General features: G+C 44.1%; 1 protein-coding gene across 1 annotated transcript in view; it reads right to left on the reverse strand.

The window, feature by feature from the left end:
- Positions 1-10,364: 10,364 nt before the first annotated feature.
- DOT1L (DOT1-like histone H3K79 methyltransferase) overlaps positions 10,365-25,539 on the reverse strand; it is a gene marked incomplete at its 5' end in the record, with an annotated part of 48,992 nt that continues 33,817 nt past the window's right edge. Inside the window, 12 exons of the mRNA XM_009586456.1 lie at positions 10,365-10,954; positions 12,066-13,037; positions 13,528-13,592; positions 14,366-14,571; positions 15,302-15,915; positions 17,389-17,515; positions 18,900-19,046; positions 19,865-19,988; positions 20,251-20,732; positions 21,564-21,689; positions 22,290-22,427; positions 23,022-23,123. Of these exons, the coding sequence (XP_009584751.1) occupies positions 10,365-10,954; positions 12,066-13,037; positions 13,528-13,592; positions 14,366-14,571; positions 15,302-15,915; positions 17,389-17,515; positions 18,900-19,046; positions 19,865-19,988; positions 20,251-20,732; positions 21,564-21,689; positions 22,290-22,427; positions 23,022-23,123 (3,693 nt within the window). The remainder of the gene's footprint in view (positions 10,955-12,065; positions 13,038-13,527; positions 13,593-14,365; positions 14,572-15,301; positions 15,916-17,388; positions 17,516-18,899; positions 19,047-19,864; positions 19,989-20,250; positions 20,733-21,563; positions 21,690-22,289; positions 22,428-23,021; positions 23,124-25,539) is intronic.

Raw genomic sequence — 25,539 nt, forward strand, 5'->3', positions numbered from 1 at the left:
CCTGCTGAAGCAGTGAAACTCCACAACAGTACGGTGTATTAAAATACATACACTTTAATATAAAGACAAAACTTCAAAGCATTGTTTCAATTACAAATCAAGGTAAAGACACAAGAAATTAAGTGGAGGGAGGGGAGAAAAAACTAACTCTTACATTGTGGAGAATTAGAAAGGCAGGGTGGAAATATATATATTATACATACATATATACACACCAGAAGAATTCACGCTACTTCTATGGAAGAATGAAAGGAATGACAGGACAACTTACCGGTATAAAAAAAAAAACCCAACAAAAAAAAAAAAAGATAAATTAGGGGAAGTTTGAATTTTAAATAATTCAGTTTAATAGGCTAAATTATATAAACTAATTCCTATTCACTAGGAAACATCCCATATCACTGTTCTAAGAAAATGGGTTTTTTAAAAAATCCATTGAAAAATGGATTTTTATTAGTAGTTAAAAGTTTACTAATCAATTCCTGAGCAACAGCAACCTCATAATCTACTGCTTTCCCCATCAAAGTCCCACTCAGCGACGGCAGGCTCTCACTCCTAAAAAGTTTAAGTAGAACAGAGACCTAAAAAGTTGGTTTTTTAATTTGAAATTGATCGTTTAAAAGATTAATAGGTTAAAAAAGCCAAGCAGGATGGATCAACCCATTCCACCTTTTCCTCATTAACTCCAGAAACAAGACCTTTCTAAAGAATGATTTGACTGCACCAGAAAAGCAGCCAGATGTACCTTGAAAAAACCAAAGGATCACAAACTTGAGAACTTCAGGGTTAGCATCCTAAAACTTTGAATTCTAAGACGTGATTTTGTTTTTAAACTATAAAAAGTTATGAAACCTCTTCAGAAAGAAAGTCACAAACAGCAAATATACTGAGGAAGTATTTCCCATTTTTTTGTCTCGGGTTTAAACCCTGAAGTTCACAATAATAGCATCTTTTATTGCAATATTCAGTCTAAATAGATATTTATATATTTATAAAGCATAAGGATAAATAAAATATGGCACAACAACATTTTTAAAACTGCTAATCCATCTTTTAGTGAAAACCTGATATGCAAGCTACAGAAATGTTGGAGCAAAAAAAGGAGGAAAAAAAAAAAATCTTTAACAGCCATAAAACTTCAAATACTCGTACACTGACTACACATCTGTGCTTCCAAAAAATCCAATTCTTGTGATTTTTCCTCAGTGCTGCAAAGATAGTTCACAAAAACACTGTCTAGTTTCTTCTCCCCAAACTGTGATTTTAAAATACACTATTGTTGGTTTGCAGTCCACTGTACAACGTCCTTCCCTTAACTGAAGAAATCATCGTTTGGAGCTCCCAATGCTTACTCCTCTTTATGCTTTTGGCTCAGGCAAAAGAACAAAAGCAGAATTTTTCAAGACAGCCACCTGTGTGAGCTGGGATAACTCCCTCCAAGAAAAAACAAACATCAATAATCTTCAGGTTTCCATACCCTGTACTAAAAGGACTGATTTCAACACAGAAAGCAAATGGGTTATATATAGGACTTGATCAACTAAAGCCGCCTTACGTCAGCACTAGGACAAAATTACCAAGTCCTAACAAACGGCTCTTCTGCGAGCAGCACCCGTGATGGGCACCAGCCGGCTCTGGCGAGGGACAGCGACCCCGGGCTGGGGAAGCGCGTGTTTGTTACTAGTGCTCGGAGGCGATTAGCACCAACTCCAGACCCGGCCGGGGAAGGAAGGGCCACGGGGAAGTCTGAGCCGGGAGGGGAGTCTCTGATCAGCAGCTTGAAAACATGCTCCCAGCACTGGAAGTCTCCTCTTCCAGCAATGCGGCAAAACCTGGAGCGGGGCAGGCAGCCGCAGGCCGACAGAGCCGCCTTTTGCAATGTAAAGGCCCGATCCTGCAAACCTGCCCTGCCTGCAGAGCCAGCCCGCTGCCTACAGCGACACCGGGAACGCCTGGTGCCAGCGAGTCCCTGCTGCAGGAGCACCACGAGGGCACAGGTCCCACGCGTCCTCGTGCGAGGGCCGCTGGCGTATCCACAGGAGTCACAAAGAGGGGGGCCCTCTGAATAAACTCGGAGGAGATGAAAGCGCATGCTGGCCCTCAAACTGCTCGCAGGGACTCTGTGTCCCACAAAAAACAATCACCTGAACAAGAGCCAAGTCTACCCCGCTGCAGATACCGGCTCTGCATCCGCTGATGCTCTCCCCTGCCATGCAATCGCTCAGCCTCTCCTCTGCTTGGACTCTCTTCCAAGTGGAAAAATAATGGGTGGGGGGAGCAGATGCTGCTTTCTAAATACACAATCCTAGCAAGAATCAAACCACACAGGTCCCTGGGGGCGAGCCCAAGCTGCCTGTCCATGGCCTCGTTACTCCAGAGCAAGAGACCTTCTCCTGGAAGGGGAAGCCCAGCAGTTCGGGAAGATACACACTCTGCAGGGAAGGCTGGGATGAGACAGAACCTGATCATCACGGGGAGTAAATCCACCGTGGTGTGGAGCGCCTGACCTGCAAACGCTGTTGTAGCCCCACTGCGTTTGGTGCGAATCTGCGCTGCAATAAAAGCAGGCGAGGCAGATCTGGCTTACATCCATCTCCTTCCCGCTCACACCCCTCCCATTCATTTTCTGAGGCAAAGTGACTATCCCAGATATGTCTGTACAGAGAAGTGTCACCAACACCTCTCGGAAGGAAACTCTTGTCCCCAGCAGGGTGAGGGCAGGCGCCCACACGCCTGACCACGCTGCACTGAGCCACGCAGTCAACCCCGAGCAGCCACGATGGCCAAGCAGTATTGAAGCAATGCTCCATTTTGAAATGTTATTCAGATGCAATGGAAGAGCTTATCAAGCCTGAAACCCATCTGCTCAGCAGATTTCAAATGCAGAAGTTACTTGCTCGGGTATTAAGTTTAACTAAAGAAAGAAAGAAGCTACTCAACACTTTGACTTGAGATTAAGTAACTGAGTGTGACAAACAGTTGGGTGAGTTTCAGGCTGAGGAGTGTCAAGTCCTGGGGATTTGAAAGCTCTTGATTCACAAAACCAGTGACTTGTAGATCCCTTCACGACCGAGCGATGCGGCCTTCCTGCCTGGGGTACTTCAGCGACTGTAGGTGCAATCACAGATTCGGACCCTGAGAGCTCACCTTCGTCCCCACGTACCCGTCCCACCAGCGAGTCCTGGCACAGGGGGAATTCAGGCTGCACAACCCAGGCTGCGCCCACACCCAGAGCCAAGCCAAACCCCAGGAAACAGCGGGGTGAGCACAAACCATGTGCTAAAAGATAAAGCAGCTATCACCACTAGGAAGGAAGGACGTGAGATGGAAGCACAAGAAAATATTTCTGCGTTTGTCTGGCCAAGGAGACGTGAATTCCTGCTATTAGAAGAAACTAGCCGGAGCCGGTGCTCTGTCTCTTAGTGTCATGTACATCTAGGATCCGCTGCGCTCCCTCTTGCTGGCAGCTTCCCCTTTGCCTCTCTCCCATTGCTTCCACAACCTGAACTAAGAGAGGTGAAGATGCTTCCCATCATTATAGTTGTCCAGACTGATCCACACCTTCCTAAAGGAAACAGCCTCGTTTGCACCAAAACAAGAGGCGATGCAGGGACAGCTCGACTTCCCCATCATCCTGCACACCAGCTCGGTTTCAGCAACCCAGGCCTCTATGTCCTCCAGCAATGTTTTCCCACTTTCTCCCTCAGCTACAAGAAAAGCAGAGAAATCTGACTGCTGGGTGTCCCAGACACCCCTGGCTAATGGAAGAATTGTTGCTGAATGACTAATCTGCAGCAAATAGCGAGTTTAGGTTTAGTGCTTTTGGAGCACTCCCAGCTTTACAGCACGGTGGGTCTCAGTGGACTGAAGGCGGCAAGCGTGAGCCAGAGGTAGCAAATCACCAAAAAAGGAAGAGTGTGCAAGGCTTGTTCCTCAAGGCTGACATTTAGCAGCGGGGCACAGGTTTTGCTCAGCACAACGCTCAGGAAGTTCCATTTTTTTTTTTGGCAACGTATGTGCTACAAGATGTATTTTAGCTTCCTGATGAGTCCCTCGCTGGCAGCAGCGGCGTGGAGGAGAAGGAACATGTGTGACAGCCACGAAATGACTGGACCCGGCAGGATGTGGTAACACAGAAGGAATTCCTTTTTGGAACTGGCTGTTTGGCTTTGATTACTCAAAAGTATCTCCAATTATTGAAAACAGGTTTCGGACCTCTAGCACAGCGCTCCTACAGTAGGGTCACAAGGGTCTTATTCTCGTAGCCATATGGATCAGATCTTAACATCTCAAAGCTATTCCTTCAACAACTCTACAGCAAGGTAAATGCTCTCCCCGTTTTGCAGACAGAGGAGAAACAAGTTGAACTTGCCCAAGATTATGGCAAAGCGACAAAACATCAGGGAGCGGGGAAGACGACAACACAAATCTCTTGGCAACATCTCCCAGCTAACACAATACTAAGACATCAGTCCAAAACCTGCACTCGCCTGGCTTCCCATCTCACACTGCTGCCTACAACCATTATCAGGCACCTTCCTGGAAGCGCATCTCAGGGGGGATTACTATGAAGATTGAGGTTAGAGCTGCCGCACAAATGAAACGCATTGCAATTACGCAATGAATCGCAAGGTGAAGGTGCCAATGGTGCCAGGCGGGGGTGGAAGACACTGACAAGGCCAGAACAGCTCCAGACTCCTGCAACATGGGCTGCCAAGATGGAAACATCGGGTCACTAGGAATGACAACAGAGGTGATGCAGAGGTAGATGAAGGCCCGGTCCCAACGGACCCCAGGAGGCTGAAGCAGATGGTCAGCAGGTTGGCCAGCAGACTTAATCCCTTTCAAGTATATCGCAACTACGCGTTTATTCCTGGGTCAGCGTCTGGTTTCCTTCGGCCTTCCCGCATGACAGCTGGAGAGTCACAGTCTCCAAAATGCTGGGTAGCTGAAAACTTCTTGATAGCGCACATGTGCTCAGCTACAGCGAGCGGGCTCGTGCTGCCGATCTTCGATGGCTGCTCGTGAGCAAGTCCTGCAATAGACACCAGCTTACTACTGATCACCAAAGCACCCGCTACCGCAGGTGACAATGAGGGACAGAGAGGGTTTTGCTTTTCCACAACACCCACTGGAGAGCAGATGACAAACTCCCTGCCTGGGCCTTTTGCTCCGAAAGGTCATAGAATCATAGAATCATTTAGGTTGGAAAAGACCTTTAAGATCATCAAGTCCAACCATAAACCTAACACTGCCTGGTCCACCACTAAGCCATGTCTGACAGTTCTGTCTTGCTCCCCAGACACCGATTCCTAAAATGCTGTGAACCTCGGGGCACAGCAAGTCATTCCTGCAACAAGGATCTGGCCATCCTCTTCGGCCAAGGAGGAGTGCCGGGAGCCAGCTGGGCGATACGGGCCTTCAGCAGGTGTTGGCAAGCACAGCAGGTTCAACAGAGCTCTGCGAGTTGGTTCCTTCTCCAAACAGGCATCTTTGCTAGTGTCCTGTGAGCACCTCGGCTATGAGCACAAGCAAACCCTCCCCATACACAACAAGTGACGGCGGCTGAGTTCTCTTGCTGGATGTCTTTGTGTTTGAGATGAAGGGGGGCACAAGAGGTCCAAGAAGCACTGTACCTTGGTCCCTTTTCAGAACAGGATTTGATAAAAGCAGAGTGATTAAAAGCTTCTACTTGTATTTCCTTGGGGATATAAATGATAGCGGGGAGATGTAATTAAGGCTGCTGCCCCTCCAGCAATTGCTCAGGCACAGCCTACCAATTTAAAGCCTTCAAAGACCTGAGCACTCTGCCGTTTGCTGGGAAGGATGCTAAGACAGCTCTGCAACTTCCAGTTACCCAAGGATCCGGAAAAAGCTGGAGCTGCCCAACTCCCAGCTGCAAAACATCTGGGTTACATTGTCTTCCTGGATTCCAGGACATAAACTGTGTACGGCTTCTACTAGAAGCTACTGGATGTTTCTCAGCTATCACCCTCTGAGCGTTTTCGCCCTTTTCCAGGTTTTCATCTTGCTGTTAATAACTCAGCAGGGCACACCGCTGTCAAGTCCTCTCCCACACGCAAAGCAGAAAACAGTTCCAAAATGTCCCTAATTTCCAGGGCTATCAATCCCTTCCCTTTCCAGTGAATAAGAAGGCAAAGCTAGATCAACAGTTTCTGCACACAAAGGCTGCCTATGGAAGACACACTTACAAATCAACAAAATAACTGCACTTTGTCCTAAATCTCTACTAAGATTGCGGGGATGAGGTACAGAGAAAAGGGCCTAACTGAAGTCTGTAGAGGGTAGGAGCTGTTACGGCACCTCTCCCCCACCACTCTCTTGAGCACGGCCAGCATGGCGCTCACAACTGTTCCTCCTGGATCCAGGTAGCAGGAGAGAGCACACGAGGGCAGAAATATCTTGCCTACTTCAAAAATAGAGGCAGAAGTTAAACAGCTAATGCATTCAGCTTTTTGTGACCATGGGATGCTCCATCAGGTGGCTGGCAAGGCAGGGCTCAAATCTAAGGTGAATGCCCGATTGCTGGAGGTGGGAGACTCATTAGGGAGCACTAGCAACCTAGAAGGGATTTAATGACAGCGAGTGCCTCTGACACAGAGCAGTCAGTGCTGCCCCTCAGAGCACCGGGGCTAGCAGGAAGATGTTTCCCAAAGCCTAAATGTGTTTTTCTTCTAGTCATTTTGCTGTTGCAATTCCCCTTCTTTTACTGTACTTTCCTTTATTGGTGCTTGGTCCAGTCTGAACTACAGACCAGCCCGATTTCTACTTAATAGATCATCCTTCTCCTCACTTTGTGCACTTGAATAAATAAGTTTTTACAAGTTTACTGTGCATTGTACAATCTAAAAATAAATGAAATAAAGTATATGAAATTTATAATTTTTCATCACATCTCTATAAAATACAGCCGCTGCTCCGAGCGGCACTTTCTGTACACAGAACACCAAGTCACAATACAATTAACTGCACCAGTTTGATAGTGTGGCAGCACGGTAAGCTAGATTGTGGTGTTTTTGTGAACTACCATTTAGACCTACTTAAAGCAAAGAAATATAAAAGCAAAATGCACTTTGTCAATAAATGTACACGGCTAAGCCATTTCTGAATCAAGTATCAAAACCCTACTAACAAAATACATTGTACTTGGAACAAAAACAACAAGCTGAGAAAATCTGCTACCTGCACCAGTACAGAAGCACTACGTTCAGTCTTCCCAATGTTGGTAAAAAGGGCCTGACCAATACCAGTGATTATGCACCCTGTTCATATGCCAATGACATCCCAAAACAAGTTACCAGACTAGCTACCAAAATTCACAGTGACTTGAGTGCCACCAGCAACTGCAAATGGCCCAGTGAAGTAGTGAGAAGGGGCAGGACTTGAATTTCTTCTGTTCAAACTGTGCCTATGTTGGCTGAGCTTGCCTGGGCCACCCCAGGTACTCTAGCTGCCACTCCAGAGGGGAGTACTGAGTTCTTGTTTGTAATGAACACAACTGAAAACCACCCAGTTAACAGAGCGCCTGGCTCAGTTCAAATTAAAAAACATTAGATAAAAGACTGCCATTCTCTGTAGCTCACACTGCTGCAAACCAAGTGGCTTTTGGTATATGAACAGAGTAAGTTGAATAAATAAACTGCAGACCTTTCTGAGAACTGGGTTTGGCATTGGTCAACCCTCCAAATTCAGCACCAAGGATTCAAACTAGAGGCACAGTTCTGACGGATGAAATAGCACCGAGAGGAGGCTCTTTACATCTCTGCTGGTGTGCCAGTCCTTTATTATTCAGAGAATTTAATAATAAGTTGTATTTATGATTCTAGGTGGAATAAAATAAGTCAAAATTGTTTTCACTTTAAAAAAAGATAAATACTTTATCTAAACTATCAACAATACAAACTGGAGCTTTAAGCATTTCTTTTGCCTTTTTTTTTTTTCCTTTTTTCTTTTTTACTCAGATTCACAGTAAATATTCTTTTCTCTGTTGTTTAGGTCTTTTTATGTTTTTATTTTGTCCAGTAGTAAGAGAGTAGAAACCCCTGCACAGGCCAGGTGAGCACCTTTCAGTGGAAGCCGAGTGAAGTTGGTCCACGTTGTCCTTGCATAGGTCACATTGGGTTGAGGTAGAAATCCTAGTTACCTGCACAACAGGAGGAGAGGAAGAGACTCATCTAAATAAAAGACAAAAATCTACTGTGTGTTAGATGTGTCAATCATTTCTACATTGCTCCGAGACCTCGTTAGCCAGCAAAGAAGGAACAACTCTTGACCCAACCGCAATTAGACAGAAAGGATGCCTCCAAGAGTGACACGCAGCCCCTCCCGGCTACTGCCGTTTTTAAAGCTTTCTGACAGTGTAACCATATTGAACTCTGTCCTCCTGTGACTGACCTCGAGTAAGGGGAAAAAAAGTATTTCCCCACTCAGTATTTCACCTTTTTCTAGCACACACTAATCTGCTTTGATTTTTTTATTATCCTGGGGGAGAAACATTATGAGAAGCAAAGTAGTTTATTTTAGCCCCCGACTCCAGATTTCAACCTTGGTTCATCAAGGTCTCTGAGCATACATATTCACACCGAAGTCAGTGAAACTGCTCAAATATTTGACCTACGTTCAAGAGTCACACGGAGTGGGACCACAACTATGGTACGTCTGTCGTACATCACCTCCTGGAAGCATTATTTCTCCTCCTTTGCTCCACAATCCAGCTTTGTCATCCAGCTATCTTTCTCCATATGTCACTTATGTGCCTTGCCTATTTTGCTCAGAACCTTTTTGCGACAGGGACCGTCACATCCAACGGTATGGAGTCTAGCCCAGTATGACCTCAATTCCAGGTAAGGCAACTGCTTCAGCAGAAGGCTTTCAGACTGTTCTCGCTTGAGTCGCTCACGTATACAAAACCCCAAGCCTAACCCTCCTCGCCCCTTCTCCCCCATCTTCTTTCTGTTCAGGGTCTTTCAAGCCCATTCTGTAACCACATCACACTGTTGGTCTCTGCGGGCGCGCAGGGGCCACATTACTCAAAACCCTTCCTCGGCCTCACTTTCTTGTTTAGAAGGACAGAGGTAATACTTACGTGCCTGACAAAAGCCTAATGAGGATTTGTTCGTGTCTGTGGAGTAATTTGATGATGAAGACACTATACACAATGCACAGTCAAAAGAATCTCTCAGGTATATTGTAATTGAGTCATACGTTTTATAAGCGGCAAAGAGTATTCAACCATATATTGTATGTAGCTTTGGTATCAGTGAACAGCAACAACAACAAAGACCTACAAGAAAAGCACGGAGCAAGCTCTGGGGCCTAACATACTGATTTAACTTTGCAAGCACGAGTTGTTACATCAGGATGCCACAGAGTATTTTCATTAACAACAGTACCCAACTCTGTGGTGGTACACTTTATTCTGGAGTTGCTCTAAAGGCATTTAAATACTTGCTTCAATAAAAATGCATACAGTCTCCGGAAACACTCCTCTCTTCTGTGGCCCCAGCCTTTATGAAGCATGGACCACAGTTCACCCTGCAGATTCCCTGTGTTCTCATTCACAGTCTACCCAGTAAGCCAGTGATTGCCAAGTGAGCATAAATACAGCATCTGATGGTTACCGTTAGCCCTAGCAGGCAAGTCCAATAAAGCTGCAGTGCACAGATAAATTACAACCCTTCTTTGCTACCTGTGGTTGTGTTTTCCAGTGATGCAGGGGACACATAAACTGCAATGCAAGAACAGTGCATTTGCTCTCCAAGACAAAGCTGCAGCTTGTAACCTAGAGATTTTTAACTTTATGATTATTTAGAGCAGCTGTTGTTGACTATGGTAAAAACAAGACCACCACATACAGTCACAAAGCAGCACCATCACGCATCCTAACGCTATGCGAACATGGACTTGTGGAGATGCAACAGTCTGTGTCGGAGGGCAAGAAGAGGGGAAGGGGGAATCAAAGTAGGCAACAACCACGTCCAGTGAGTGTATAAAACCATACTTAAAAATAGACATTTCCTCCTGATTACTGATCTTCAGAAATAAACATTTTCATGAAGTGATCCCAACCTGAACATAATCCTAACGTCAGATGAGACAGACCAGAGTTAACATTGTGAGCACTCCTTGTCGAGAAATCCTGACTCCCAGAGCAGAGAGCATCTCCATCCTCTGCAATCAGATTATTTGCTTCCCACATTTTAGAGGTTTCTCTGTTTCACAGAGCCCATCCCCAACCTATCTCTGAAAAGGAAGAAGCATCATTCAGCATCTTGTACAAAACTCCTCTTTTTTTTTCTCTAGCCTTACCTTACAAAATAAGAACTGTTAGCTAAGCAAGCTCTTTATCGTGGCTTAACCCCAGAAAGGTGCGAAGCATAAGGAGACTGCATGCCAAGTGTAACCCACATAGCGGACGTGCCAGCTGCGTTGGACTGCGTGATCATGGGCGCGGACTGTGCCAGCGCCAAACGGGGCAGAGGTGGGTGATGGACTGTAAAGGAGGGGCGGGAGGTTTTGTGCTGGAGAGAAGCTAGCTTAATAGACAAAGAAGCATTAGCAGATTGGACAGAAGCAGCAGAAGAGGATGGCAAAAAAGCTTCGCTAGGTGGGATGGATGGCAGGTTCTGCAGAAGCGCAGGCTCGGAGTTAGAAGCAAGTAATGGAGGAGGTGGGGGCAATGAAACGTTAGGAGGGGGCGGAGGGGAATGGAAAACAGATTGCACTGGCGCTCTGTTGAGGTGCTGAGCAGATCTAGTCTCACTAGATGTAACTAAATTAGAGGAAGGGGGTGGGAAGGATGAGGATGAGGTGCTGGCAACAGCCTGCAGAGGGTTTAAGCTTAGCACTGTGCTGCTAGAGACAGCACTGCTGCTGAAACTGGCTCCAAATTGATGAGGAGAGGAGGCAGAAGGCACCGCATGGTTAAAAATACCTGCAAACAGGAGAGAAAAACTCAGCTTCAACAGATGGGCTTTGTACAGTCTCAAGTGACAAGAGAAACAAAACAAAAAAAAGAAAAAAAGCAAAATTATAATAGTTACAGCCCCATACAAAAATATGCAGCATGAGAAGGCAGCAAGCAATGAGAGATAATGGTGCAGGCCAGGAGGTATAAAAGATTTCACTTACCTTTCCTACTGCCAACCTCTAAATGCCACGAGGAAAAATGGTCAGACCCAAGAACTGTCAGTTCTATACCACACGGGTAGACTTTTGATGAGATTACGTGGTCTCTAAAGTTGTTTATCTGAAGACTCAAACTGCTGCTCTTCCCTCCCCACCCTCCTGCTTTCCCACTTACAGGGCAGCAGAAGGGAGATTGTATTTCCAGCAAATCTATGTACTGAGAGATGTGAGAGTTAGGATTTCCCGACATGGTGCCTGAATGATTATGGACAGGTAAGAAAAACTGCCTTGGACACTTAATAATGGCAGGTTCAGCCTATCTTCTAGTCCTGCCAGCTTGTCTCCGGTTTGGGTCACAGAAGCCAAGCCTGTGCAGAATCCCAGAAGTGCAAGGAGCATATGGCATTGCCCTTCCTGGCAAAGAAATGCTCTTCATGTCCATTCAAGAGCCAGAATGCTACGCAATTCCCAACACTATCTCCTCTGAAGAGGCACTGATGTTTTGCTCTTCCTGGATCATGCTAAATCCATTCAAGGCCTAATCTCAACCTTTACTCAAGTTGACAAGTTAGAGATCCTTAACTTAGTACCATGACAAGTTAAATCTTTTACCTGCAGGCAGACCTAAGTTGGTTCCAACACAGCAACATCTGAACAAGCATACATTATGAAATCACAAAGTCTGGGTGTATTCTTTCATTAAGGTGATACAACAAGCTCATCTAGTAGACAAAGCTCATGAGATTTCACTGTGGGGAACTGAACTCATCCTAGCATTTCCAAGAAATAGAGGAGACCGGTTATGTGGGACAGATCTGCTTCACATCCTGCAGAAATGAAAGGGTTTCACCCCTGGAGAGGCAGTGTCAGACTTTCCTTTAGGCCCTGTCTTATACCAGAGAAAGAGTTCTGCCTACCTCCAACTGTTCCACCTGTAACCCCAGGAGAGAAGTTCCCCATAGTGTGAGAATTAGTCAGTCTGGTTGCAGCTGATGACACGTGGACCAGACTGGCAGCAGCTGGCATTGAATTAAATAAGGACTGCAATACTGAGGAATTTGTCACCGAGTTGAGGTTCGCTTGCAAGGCCATGGGGCCAAGGGGAAACTGCGATCCAGTGGTCAAAGTGTTTAGGAAAGGATGGTGCGTCTGAACAGAAGATGCTGGGTTGCCTGCTGAAGAAACAGCAGTAGAAAGGCTTTTACCATTCAGAAGGCCACCAGATGAAACAGCAGCAGAAATGAAAAGGTTGTGGCCATTTTTAAACTCCACATCTCGGTCCCTTCCTTTGCCGACCTTTCCGTTATGCTGCAAAGAGTTTTTTTCTGAAGAACCCCCAGTACGAATGCTTATTTCGCTGATCTCTTTGCCTTTGACGCCTGACCGATTTAAGTCTTCTCCTTTTGTGCCGCTGAGGCCTTCAAGTTGCCTCTTGTTCAAAAAAGGATTAGTTTCCGATACCCCCACATCTTTGCTTCGCTGCGACTGGAAACCCAGGGAGCAGTTGGAAGTCGTCACGTCTGAAGTCTTATGCGGAAGAGAAGCACCATCGATAAAGCTGTGTAAACCAATGTCAGTTGACAGTCCACCATTGTACGTGAATCCGTTAGTGGAGTTTGTACTAGGGCTGAGCCCATCTGCCCCAGACGAGGGCATGGCAATGCTTTTCCTTGTGTGTGCTGTGATCTTGGCGTCGATGGCAAGGCTATCCTCAGAGGATGGCTTGAAGGCAAACAGCGAATTCTGGCTCAGAGATGAAACCGACGGCAAGGGACTGTCTGTAGTTTTGGTCAGGTTGATGTCAGATATTGGTGAAAAAGTAGATTTCCATTTACTGCTATTCATGTTCTCATTGCTTTGTGCTTGTTTCCTCCCAGATAAGCTGCCGCCTAGTTTGGAAGAAAATTTATAAATGTAAAAAAGCAGGATTCACAGAATCTGTTCATTAAGAACAGGGTTTTATCTTTCAACACCCACATTTTAGCAGTCTGTAATTCTATTTCTGATCCAAAGGCAGAAATATTTGTGAAGTCACCTAAAAGTCCTTAAAATTTAGTTTAACGCTCTGAAAAAGTTTGAGAATGCTGATCTACTTTTTGCTCAGTCTTTGTGCTACAGATCCCTCCCCAAACCCTGAGTCAGCGAAAAAACAGGTCAGATCTTTGGTGACCTATGACTACAGAAAGAACTGACCCAAAATCTGTTATTATCAGCCACCTGTCTTAACTACGATTATGCAAAGCCCTGGCAGAACTGCACTCTGCTCAGCAGCACAGAAGCACAGAAAAGCCTGCTTCTGACTAACAACTTCAGTCAGTGGCAGACACCCATTCCCAAGACCAACCATTACAACAAATAATTAACATTCCTCACACCCACCATTTTCAACAGTCTTCTGTGGAGATTTGCTTTCCAATGATATTGTTGCAATTTTCCTTTCAATTCTAGTGGGAAAATAAAAAGGTTATAGCACTCATTGCAGACCTTTTGTCGCACATTTACTCTCATAACCTATCTTCCTCATGTTCACGTCTTAACAGTTGACTAGAGTATATAAACCCAAGTCAGCTAGAAAGCTGTATGTTACTAAAGCAACTCAAAAGCATAAAAAAATCCACCACAAACTTTAAGTAGAAGCTATTACAAAATTTGTGCTCTTTGCCAAGATTAGTGCACATTCAGAGGGCTTCATTGTTGCTCTTCTTTCACAACAAGAAGTAGGCTGTTGCTCACACTGCCACAGTCATTACCTTTCCAGCACCTTAAACAAGAAAAAAATTGCACCCCACAGGCAGGCAAAGGGTGGCAAGTACTCCATTTTCAGAGCAACGCATCAACAGTTTGGGGCAGGAAGTGAAGAATTTTGAATCAAGATGAAACTGGGAGTGAGGGGGAAACAGATTCTTAGTTAAAGATTACACACAGCCTCAGTACTCCTACAAAGCACACAGTAAAAAGAAATCGTTTCTACACTAGTTCTTTCAGAGGCCAGACTCTGTCAGCCTTGCAAACACAGCAAGAGTAGGTTCCCACATTCAAGTACTACTGCCTAAGTAGTAGGCACTATTCACAATTTCAGCCATGTAAGAGGCTTGGCATAATGGAGTTGGTCTCCAAGCAAAGAGAACAAAGAAGGCCTAACACACCTCTCCAGTTTAGAGCACCTTTATCAGCTCTCAGAGAAATCTCATCCTGAAACCTATGCCTCTGTATTCACCTGCTGCTATTGTGCTCATCTTCAGATCCCTGCTCTTCATCTGATGTTAGAGGAGAGTAATGAACGCCGTTGGTCTGAATGATGGGCTTTTCCTTTTTCAGTACCGGGGGCTGGTCATTGTCCTGGTAAGGAACAGGAGAGTTCTTCAGGGAGTTTTCAGGAGAGGAAATGGCTGTTATTTCTAAAGGCTGGTTAATGTTATTGACCTGGGCAAGAAGGAAAGAAAGCAGTTACAGATGAGAGTATCCCTTTAGACATCTTGTTAAGGATATTAAAAGCAGGCTTAACTTGCCCAGCTTTAGGATATGCCAACAGCTGCTTGTTTAGCACCGCCATTGTTATATTCCACCATCCTGCATTAAAGCCTGGGATGAAAACTTTAATATAATTTGGAAAATATAAAATTTTCATTCTTCGATTTCATGTTTAAAAACAGAAATGAAGACATGGGATAATCACTTTTTTTTCCCCCCAAACTACCATTGCAGGATCACATGAACACAACTTGTATAGCTGGCTTAATTATGCAAGAATGCCATATGCTTCTGGCACTCTTATGCTATTTAGTCAATCTTAGTTTAAACTATTTTCAAAATATTTAACCTACAGCCTAAAAATCAACTTCACTGCAGAAAAAAGGTCTTTGTCATAAGGGAAGAGATTACTTTTAATTTTTAATACTCTGACAGCAATGAACTCTTTGAAGATATTCTACCTATAGAGAGATAGTTTACCAACTTTTCAGCAATTCTCTCACCTCTCAGAGGGGCCATTTTCACAAAGGGCCTTTACGCCAATTCTAGCTACTAGCACTCTAACAGCCTGAGAGTTAAAGAATTAAACAGCTAAAGAACAGAACAGTTGAATCTTATTTCTAATTCAAAGTGCTTTCCCAGGCCCTTCTCTCTTGCTAGAGCTCTTCATTTTTGCCCTTACCATGGAGTTGATATTGAGCGGTGAACCTGATGGTTGCGTAAAGAGTCCAGACACAGTAGGTAAGGATTTGCGTTTAGGGGAGACCCCGGAGTTCCCGCTGAGATTCCCAGTAGAGGATCTCTTCCGCCGGCCTCGCTTCTTCCCATCCTGCGCGTGTGCTTGGCCACAGTCCAGCCGAGCGCTCATGGGCAGAGGACTGTGCTTGTTGGAAGGGGATTGTTTTACATGTCCTGTATTAGGAGAGATTGTAAAGATGATTCTTCTCTTGGCCTCGTTCTCAGGATCTGAAAACGCTGCATCAGACTGAAGATCCCCCTTTGTTCCTTCGGCAAACATCTTCTGAGCATCTGCATATTGCAATACCCCTACCAGGCTCTGGGAGGTGCCATTTAACCTGGGGCTTGTTGAGTGCTGGTGAGCAGGGGAGTTTTGCCCAGAGTTCCTTGACTGCATCATTAGCAAAGGATGTTGTGGAGTGGAACTCCGAGACCCTACTGAGTTAAACAGACTCCCAGAGTCGTCCAGAGCTGCCTGATCAACACTATGGTTAAGATGGGCTGGGCTGTTTGTAAGATTTCCATTGACTGCCACGGAGCCAGAAGAGTAAGAAAAACCTGTTGAAAGGGAAAGTATACATCATTGCTTCTGCTGAGTGATAGTTCACAGTGCTAGATTTCTGGGATGACTGGGAGTGGTTTCAGCTCTACTTGCGTTAGATCAGCCAGCAGCCGGGGAAACTGCACAGCTGCTTTTTACACAGCGCAGTTGAGAACGTGGCTCTGTGTGCTGACGGTCTCAGTTAGGGGTTAACAATTTTCACTACTCCTTTGCCAGTTCAGGAAAATTCATGTGTTAGATGGAGATATCCTATGCTCTACCCTGTTTTTAAATGGAATTCAAGTGTAAGTTTTGTTTGAGCCATTACGCCTTTTGAAATCAGGGCTCCTCTACTCTCAACTCCTTCCTATCATCAAGGAAATAGACAGCCAAATTCAGTCCGTTTCCTTCCCAAAAAAAAGAAGGGACTGTGTCATCTATACAGCCCACCTCCTTCTCAAAACTAAACAAAAGGTTGTGGCTTAGGGAGTGACAGGGGATCTTCAAAGAAACTGTGGCAGAAGAATGCCACATGGGAGGAAGCTTGGAAAGGGAATTAAGTATTTGTCAGGGTGTGGGTTTAGTGCTCTAGTAAGGCCTCGTCTCTGGGCTGTCTAAGTGAAAGGGGTAGAAGGGAACATGGCATTGTTTTACAACAAGGTGGGTTTTTTTGTTTTGGAGGTTTTTTTGGTTTTTGGTTTTTGTTTGGTTGGGTTTTTTTTAAATACTTCATTGGTTTTATAGAAAACTGCAGCCAAGCCCTTTGCAAAACAGATGCTAGAAACAACACAAGCCCCTCGAGGTGGTAAACATTAAGAACAAATGCACTCTCTGATGAGGGATCAGCTGTAGAATAGCTTCTGTATGCTAGAACCTACTTTTCCTGGTCCACAACATTTCCATATCCTGAATAGCTAAAGGCCACAATTTCAATAGATGAGTGAGTTCAGAAGCAATGTTGGCACTTAAAGGTATTCCTACCCTCTCCTGTTTGACATTTCTTCCTACCCAGATACTTGTGTCTTTACAACTGCTCATGAGGCACCTGCATTGTAACCTGCATCAAGAAATTAATTTTGCTATTAAAAAAACTCCGCCACCCTGTAAAATAAAACTTTCGAAGCCAGATCATCAGCTCATAGCACAGCTATGCAACACTTCACTGGTTTGCCACATTGTAAAGGTAGGAATCTCTTAATCCACATAGAAGAATTTACAAAAGCAATTATTTATTTACACTGCAAGGTGCTGCAGTTCAGGTAAAGGCACGTCAAACCAATACTTTATGCCAGAATGCATCCAAGCTGTAGGCACATACTGTCTCAAAATATCATCATCCATGGTTCTTTGGTCTTGTTACAAAACACACATTTATCTAGCACTCTACTGCCTAAATGACCTGACAAGAAGTGCTCGGAAAACTCCGACGCGTGCACTTGGGGGTGCTGTCACAACAAGACAGCGCACCTTCGCGTAGATGAGGCTGTTACCTGAGGTAGCCAAAGCCAGTGGCTTGTTTCCAGCAGCATTGCTTACGCCATTATGAGAACTAGCACCAATCTGCTTTTCAAGTGTCGATGAGTCTCTACTCTGATGAACTGGGCTAGGTGTGCTTCTCTGGGGAGAGAGAAACAGCCATTTTAGTACAGGAAGCATACTCAAAAGTCAACAGTTTAAACAAAATTCACATGCATTAGTAGATCTACCAAGGAAAGTGGTTTACTTCCTAAGTGTCCTAGATTTTGCTTGTTTTGAGAAAAACATAGATCAGCATGTTATGGGACAAAAATAAATACCATGATTAATTATACTGCAATAGTATCTAGCACACAACAGATACCATGCAGATAGAGGGAGAACAGGCTCATTGTCCCCGAACATTTAGGCTCAGGACAGCACTGCAATCAGAGAACAAATGCCTCAGTCCACTGTTTCACAGGCAGCCAGAAAGGAAACAAATGGTTGTATCATGTCCCCAAGCCTGTGCACACGAAGTTCCCCAAAACAACCCCAAACTGAACATGAAATGCATTAGGCTACGTTCTCTGGTACACTATCTGAGGGTATGATCAACAAGTAGTGTTTCCCTAAAGCAGGCAAAACAATTGTGAAATGGTAGCCTGAATAAACAATGTGTTGAAATGAGAGATGCCATCCAGACCTAACATTCTCTCTCTCTGAGGACATACAACTTCTGCTCGGAGCTGGGCAGACTGTAGTTCTGCTACAACTAAAAGTCTACAGCTGAAAAAAGATAATGGATTCAATACTATGAAACAACTCCAGTTTTCCAAATATGGGATTGTAAGGCAAGCATTTGTGGATGCATTCTAAATTCACGGCTCTCATGTGAAAGCAGCAAATACTCCTCAGCTCTCTACTGTAACACTTTCGTGACAAACATTTGTGAGAAACTAGACCAGGCTTTTTTAAACTCCTCTGCCACTGAGAGTAGCATGGACTTATCAGGATTTCAAAAAGAGACGGCCCCAAAAGTTCTCTAGTTGCTCTCTACTGCTAGAGAGCAGTCACTCGCACATTAGGCATTACAGCCTCAAGGCGCTATTCACGTTCATCCTACACATGGATGTGATAGATAGACAATTTTGAGATGACCAAACTAAGGCAGAAGAATTTGTCTCCCAGGGTCATGCAAGAAGGCAGGGGCTAAGAACAAACTGACATGTGCGATTCTCTGCTTTCACTACCACAAACTCTCAGACTCTGCACCTTTTCCACCCAGCCAGACATTTAAGACTAGGATCTCTTGAGGCATGTACTTTACTTTCCTTCCTGGCTGAAACACCACCACCCCACAGACACGAGACGAAAAATCCACAGAATGACTAAGAGCCAAGAGGATTGATCCCAACAGCAGCCTCCCCCAAAGCATCAGACATTCAAGATTAGCAGCCCACTAAGGATTCTGGTGCACAGCACCCCGCTACTGCCCAGTGTGATTTTAGTTAGGGTTGGAAAGTGTTGACAATCCCTTACTCACCACCTTCTCAACACGGCTAGGTAGGACTACGCTGGCCAGAGGGATACTAACAGGGAGTTTATTGGGCTGTACTGTGCTGAGAGGAATACTGATAGGTAGGCTGGTGATAGTTTCTCCATTACTCACAGAGGTTCTCTCTCTCAAAACCTGTAAATGCAAAACAGAAAGTCATGTTCTTAACTGCATGCTATTACTGAAAAGACTTTTTAAACTAATGGTAACTGATCATTTATATTCACCCCCACCTTTTTTTTTTAAAAAAAAAAAGAATTACACAATTAAGAGTGATGACTATATAGCAAAGACAGGGCACGCATGGAGCAGCTTTGTTACCAACACCAGTTACCAACACTGGGACAGCAATATCCAACAGCATAACAATATGTAAATTAAAGCTACTGCTGGCCCCAAGCATAAGGAAAACGATGCCTTAGGCAAGCTCATTTCCTAGTGTCTTTGTTAGAGCTCTGTGAAAAGCACTTATCTAACAGAATTCGTATCTTGAGACCCTCTGTACGCAGAAGATGTAGTAGCCAGAAATATTTCCATGGTAACCTCCTGTTGGAGGGCACTTGCTTGCTCTGAAGTGAGCACCAATATGACTCATGGCTGGACCAATTACATGGACAATTTTTTGTTATTTTTATTTTTTTTAACTATGAAAGAGTCTACTTTTCAAGGTCAAGTAGACACGCACCAGATCAAAAAGAAATCCTACTGCATTACTGGCACAGTTCATATGCAAACGAGTAACTCAGAGGTAAGCACGTCTTTCATCAGCACAGTATTCTCTTCCTCTAGCCAGTTCCTTCTTTTTGTTGTACCACACCTACTGTACTTTGTGTTACTTTCCATGCCAAGCTGACCATAGAAAGGAGCATGCCTGCATCCCCTAGTTTGGCCAACTTTTTCTTTGTTCTACCAGGTGTAACATCTCTGCACTTGAGCACAAGCAGCTCTCTTACCTTCTCGCCTGCAATTGGTAAGGCTGCTGGGGAAGAGGGCCGAGTTTCCTGAGGACTCAGCTTTATGCCATTTGAAATACCAGGGCTTGGATATGTAAGGCCATTCTCTTTGACATGGTCAGCTCTGGAACAGAAATGCACGATCGTTAGAATACAAAAGGTAACGACTTCTCTTTTGCAAGGAATTCCTGTACCAAACTCAAGGCACTGTACCACCTTATTTACCCAATCAGCGGCACTGCTGGTTTTCCTGACACAAAACTTTTAGAAGTGTATAAAACTTCACTTTTAAAAATATTTTTCCACAATCCAAATAAACCACTATTATTAAAAACAAGCAATAGTATTACCCCTCCTTTCCCATCCTAGGAAACGATCACTCTCACCTCTGTATCTCATTAGTTGTTGCTTTTCCATTGACTGCATGGTCTTGATTCAAGTGTCTCCTTAGTGCTATTTTAGCTGGGGAAAACCTGGTATAGTCAGGTAAAGACAAGCTTGTCATCTTGTCTGTCTTCTGTCTGCTGCTGTGGTTTGGGGTACATGGAACTATTTCTTGGTCCAGGTGAGAGGTTGTGTACTGAGGGGTGTTCTGCTTGGAGGAGGGCCGGCTAAAAGTGTTATGAATTTCATAGGGAGTAGCATGGCCGTTCATGGACAGTTCAGGGCTCATGCCATTGATGTGGGGCATAGGAAACTTAGAGCATTCAAGCTCCAGTTGGAACCTGCCGTGATCAGCCTCAGGATCACGGCTCAAATGGTTTTTATTGCGTAGCTGTACTGACAGTGACTCATCAGACGGCGTGTACGATTTCAGCTGCATGAGCTCCTGCTGTCTTTGACTTTTCTCAAGTTCCACAATGCTGATCTTTAAATGAAGAGGAGGACAATGATTAAAGACCATACTTAACAATTCTATCACATTATGGAGTTTTGCCTCGATATGCTTCTCAGGAAAAGTGGGCCCATTTCTGGGAACAATGCAGAACAATTGACCCACAATTTGAGAAACAAATTGCAACATGCTGCTCTGACCTTGAGACAAAAAGGCTCAGGTAAGGGGAATGGCTCAGAGACTCTTAGAAAGCACCTTTCAGATCTTGAAAGCAAGCATAAAATATCTCCAACTTATATAGACATACGGAGTAACTGAATCCTGCCAGTCATCGAAGGAAACAGTCACTCCATGTCAAGGCATCCAGCAAAAGGCTGGTTTAGCTCTAGTGCTAATCTCACAGGGAAAGAAAAGCTCTTCAGTCACAGGACTTTAATTTCTTTTCGCTACGGTAAGTGACATTCTGTGGGAACTGATTCCTGAATCAAGACATCAGAGCACACAGAAGACATTATCATGAAGCCACATACTACGCAAACAAGCAGGACCTTTCTTTTCACCAGGTCATGTTTTATAATTATATTTCATGATAAACTATGATACCTTCTTCCATAGCATTACCAAGGAACCAGGTCATAGCATCTACTTCCTTTAAAAGTTATCCACATCCTTATTCTTTAAGTTTACTAAAACCCCCTAATTAAAAGATTAGTCTCTGGGGGAGTGTAGTGGAGGGAAAGGTGGGGAAGAAAAACAGCCACCTAGCTTATCCTTTAACATCATATTTAGTCAAATACCCTTAACTGCCCATTGCCCAAGAGCTACCCCAAGTTGGTGACTCTAGATTTGTTTCTTGCTCTCTACCTGCAATTCCAAACAGTGCTTTTGTTTCTCAGAAATCTGATTCTTCAACGCCTGCTTCTCTTTCAGCAAGTTCTCCAATGACAATGTTGACCAATCCAGCTTCAGTTCTTCACACCGTGCCTTAAGCTGCAAAGACAGGACAAACAAATCAAAAGACAACTTTCACTACTTCACACCACCCAAGGTGCAAGCTGAAAGCCATGCACCTTTCAACTGGATATGTGCAAGAAGCTTCTTAGCCCATTGAAAACTCTTCTGAGCCTAAGATAAATGCCACCAAAATGGTCCTGTGATCACCATATAATGTGGCAGGAGGTGGCCTGATTCTTTCTAAAAACAGTGTTATCACCCAGCCTCCCTAACCACTTCCATGTCCAGATTTCCCCCTCACCTACTTTAACAGTTTGGGTTACCACGATGAACAACACAAGGGTTATGGCTACCACAAAGCACTGTACAAACTTCTTGGCCAGCGAGATCCAGACTCAGTGACAAGTGCGCATACAGGTGCACAGCTGTTTACAGGACACAGGTGAGGCCAGAGCCAACTGTCACCTCAGCATTTTCCCCCAGCATTCTTCTCTGTTACAGAGGAGCTATAGCAGCTGCGCGATTTTTCATTCGTTAAGATACCTTGAAGTCAAGGGCAGCCCTCGGCTTATGACCTGTCCTCCTTACATAAACGGAAGCATCACCCTGCTACTCAGACACAAGCATTTTACACACCAGCTGTAAGCTCTGGTTCCTGAGTTCGCTGTTATCCTTCTCCAGCTGTTTTGTCTGTTCTTTCAGTTGCTGATTGTGAGCAGAGATTTCCTTCTGAGCCTGAATCAGGTCATTGTATGTCAGAGCTTTAACTCCCAACTACAAGATGAAGGGTGAGAAGGAAAGAGATCATTCAATAAGGTCTTGACACCCTAATTCCAGACGACTGTCACATTCAAAACTGACATTGAGGAGATCCACAGAACTTATGCAGCTCACAGGAAGTCCCCCAGCATTCTCCAAGGCACTTTGGCATTGCTAGGCGATAACAAGGAAGGACAAAAGTACCTCACGTGGAGCTGCTGTTCCACAATTCAACTTTAAAACTAGCATTTAGTTTCTTGCCAGCCAAAAGAACACTGTTTTTGTAGAGAGCTACCACATTTCCTTCTGTGCTTCTGAACTTGCATTAGCAACACAGAGTTTGTTCAACCAGCAGGGGATGCACCCTTTACTAAAATACCACAGTGTCTGTGGCCTGTCACCCCCTTGCCTTGGATACAGAATGGCACACAATTTCAACAATGAAGATAAAACCTAACCCAAGAGTGATATAGATTCCACATTATTTAGCATGATCTGCTGCAAAACGGAGGCCAAAGACCTGAGACTGCTCTGGTCTTACTTATTTTTATCAAAACTGTTTGCATGCAGATGATTAACAAGCATCCACTTCCACCAGATCAGGGCTACCTCATCAAGTTTCTGCTGAAAAAGACGTTTGATTTCCTCTTTCTGTGCCTGGCAGTGGGTGAATAACTGCTGTGCTGTCCCCAGCAGCTGAGCATTCTTTTCCTGGAAGAGCAAAGAGTGAGAAAATACACTTTTAACACCAACTGCAGCATGGTCCATCTTAGTAAGATGTTTACACCTAGTCTGTATAGCAAGTTGGGAGGGAATCTGAGCTCAGAGGGCAGATGTATGAACTATTCCAGCTCTGTCTCAGACTTCTGTGAGCCTGTGTTTGTTAGTGTGCAACACTTGGTGAAGTTAAGTAAGCTGAAAAGAGCTTTTAAGTATTTTTTTCTGCTATATGGTAAAATATAATCAGAACAGTCTTAAAAATTCATTTTTATCCTCCTAGTGCATTGTAAAGAAATAGTAATAATCACATCCTACAGAGCAGAAATGGAACTGGAAAAGATTATCTGTATGAAATCTGTTACTAAACTGGGAACAGAAACTAAATCTCCAGAGTCCCAATTCAGAGTTTTCCTACACAATACTCATGGAAGACATGGAGTAAATGAAAATACACTGTGGGGGAGGCAGGAGGAAAGTCATAAATAAGCCAAACCACTTGTACTTCTAATGCCAAAATTACTTCAGCGGGCCACCCGACCCTTCCACTCGCAGAACACTTCCTGCCCATAACATTCCTTAACTAGATACTTGCTTACTCATTTCATGGTCATGCACTATGAGAGCAGCAAAGGGCAAGGATAGGACTGGCTAAAGAGTCTCATTTATTCAGTTCCCAACTGACAGACGAGTACAGCAAGAAGAGCAGGCTCTGGAGATTACACTTTTCTCCAACTTTTGCTGCTGAGGCCAAATAGGAGTTGTGCAGAAACTGAGTCATCACTCCAGAAAAAGTGGAGGACAAGGGCAAAAAGCACCTTGATCTTCCAAGCAATCCATTTGTGAAGTGAAGCAGCAGTGCTGGCAAGTTCTACATGTGCGAGAAAACACAGGACCTGTCATAGAGCTCTTGCTGCCTCTCACACCAACGACTTGGGAAAACAGTCGAGTCAGTGCAATGCTAAACGGACTGCAATAGGTGATGCTGAAAAAATCATTTATGCTTTCAACATCAGTCATTTCATTCAGCCTTTACAAGCAGTGGTGGAGCTGACAGCTCCATCTAAGGGTAATCTGGTGAACTAGCAGCTCACAGCATCTTGTTTATTTTAAAATCATATTACAGAAACGTTTTTTCTTGTACTTGAAAAACCTTCATGTAAGAGGGAGTTATTAAATAGACTGTACAGCACCTCATCCAGCAAAGTTCTGCTTCTGCTTTTGTGAAGTTTAACTTGCCATGCTCTCCATGTTACACTCCATTAAAACAATATTTTCATACTGAATTCCTCATTTTAATGTCTTAAGTATGAAACAGCTGTCAGACAACAACACAAAGTGATTACTTTTCCACACTCTCAATTTATACTTTCGGTGCACGGCACAATACTTGCACGCTATCATTTCTCATGCTATTTTCTGTGCAAGAAGATAAGTTAACTTTATGCTGACTTCCCTGACAAGTACAGAATAAGCAGAAAAATATGTTGCTTAAGGAAAAAGTTGAAAATTCAAAGTGCTGTTTGACTGTGAAAACAAATGGAAACAACCATAGAAAAAAAGGTTTGCATGAACACCATATCAGCATCAACCAATTCTCAGTAACGAATGGCGTGGCACAAGTTAGCCTCTCTCATCTGGAAAAAGAGTTCCTGTTATGGAAAACCCCATGAAACAACACGACGGCTTTACGCTGACACTGTCACAAAGGCCACAGAGCAAAGGAAAGCTTCCGTGGGGGCTACCAAAAGGTGGAATTGGCCAGAAGTTAAAGATGGTTGTTAGCTCTGTGGGGAAAGCTTCCTCCGTAGAAGTAGCAAGCACAGACTCTCTCATCAGGACTAACTTATAAAGCAATTAAATTATTCATAATTGAAGTAAAGCAAGACAAGAAGAAAAGGTGTTTAGCCGGTAGATCTCCTCCCTCTGCTGGGGAGATGGCTCCATAGCAGAGAAAAATGCCACACTTCACAGCTGCAGGATTTTCTTCGCCTTTCCATGTATTTCAACCAATGACTTGGTAAATTTACACTTTGCGCACCGGTGTAATCTTAACATATTAAGATTATAATACTAAGGATGCTTCATTAAGTCTGTTAAGTCAGTGATGACAGTTTGATTTTTTTTTTAATCCCATACTTCATTTGTTACAAGTTTAATGAGCCATCCTGACGCTAGAGTACTCAACTCGTTTAGGCTTTCCCACAGCGGGAAAAGAATAGGATGTCAAAAACTAGAAAATTCAGCTCCAAGGAATTAGTATCTGTGTGTTTTTCAAGATAGTTCTCATAGTCCTCGAAGTTGCTACAATCTTTAGCTAGATTAAGCACAATTTAATTATCTAAGAGCAGTTTGACTAGCAGCTCGCAGGATGCATCCATGCAGGGAAGCCCCGCTAAGTGGAGGGCAG

Source organism: Fulmarus glacialis, unplaced genomic scaffold (assembly GCF_000690835.1).
Source record: "Fulmarus glacialis isolate BGI_N327 unplaced genomic scaffold, ASM69083v1 scaffold9211, whole genome shotgun sequence".
Taxonomy (NCBI): Eukaryota; Metazoa; Chordata; class Aves; order Procellariiformes; family Procellariidae; genus Fulmarus; species Fulmarus glacialis.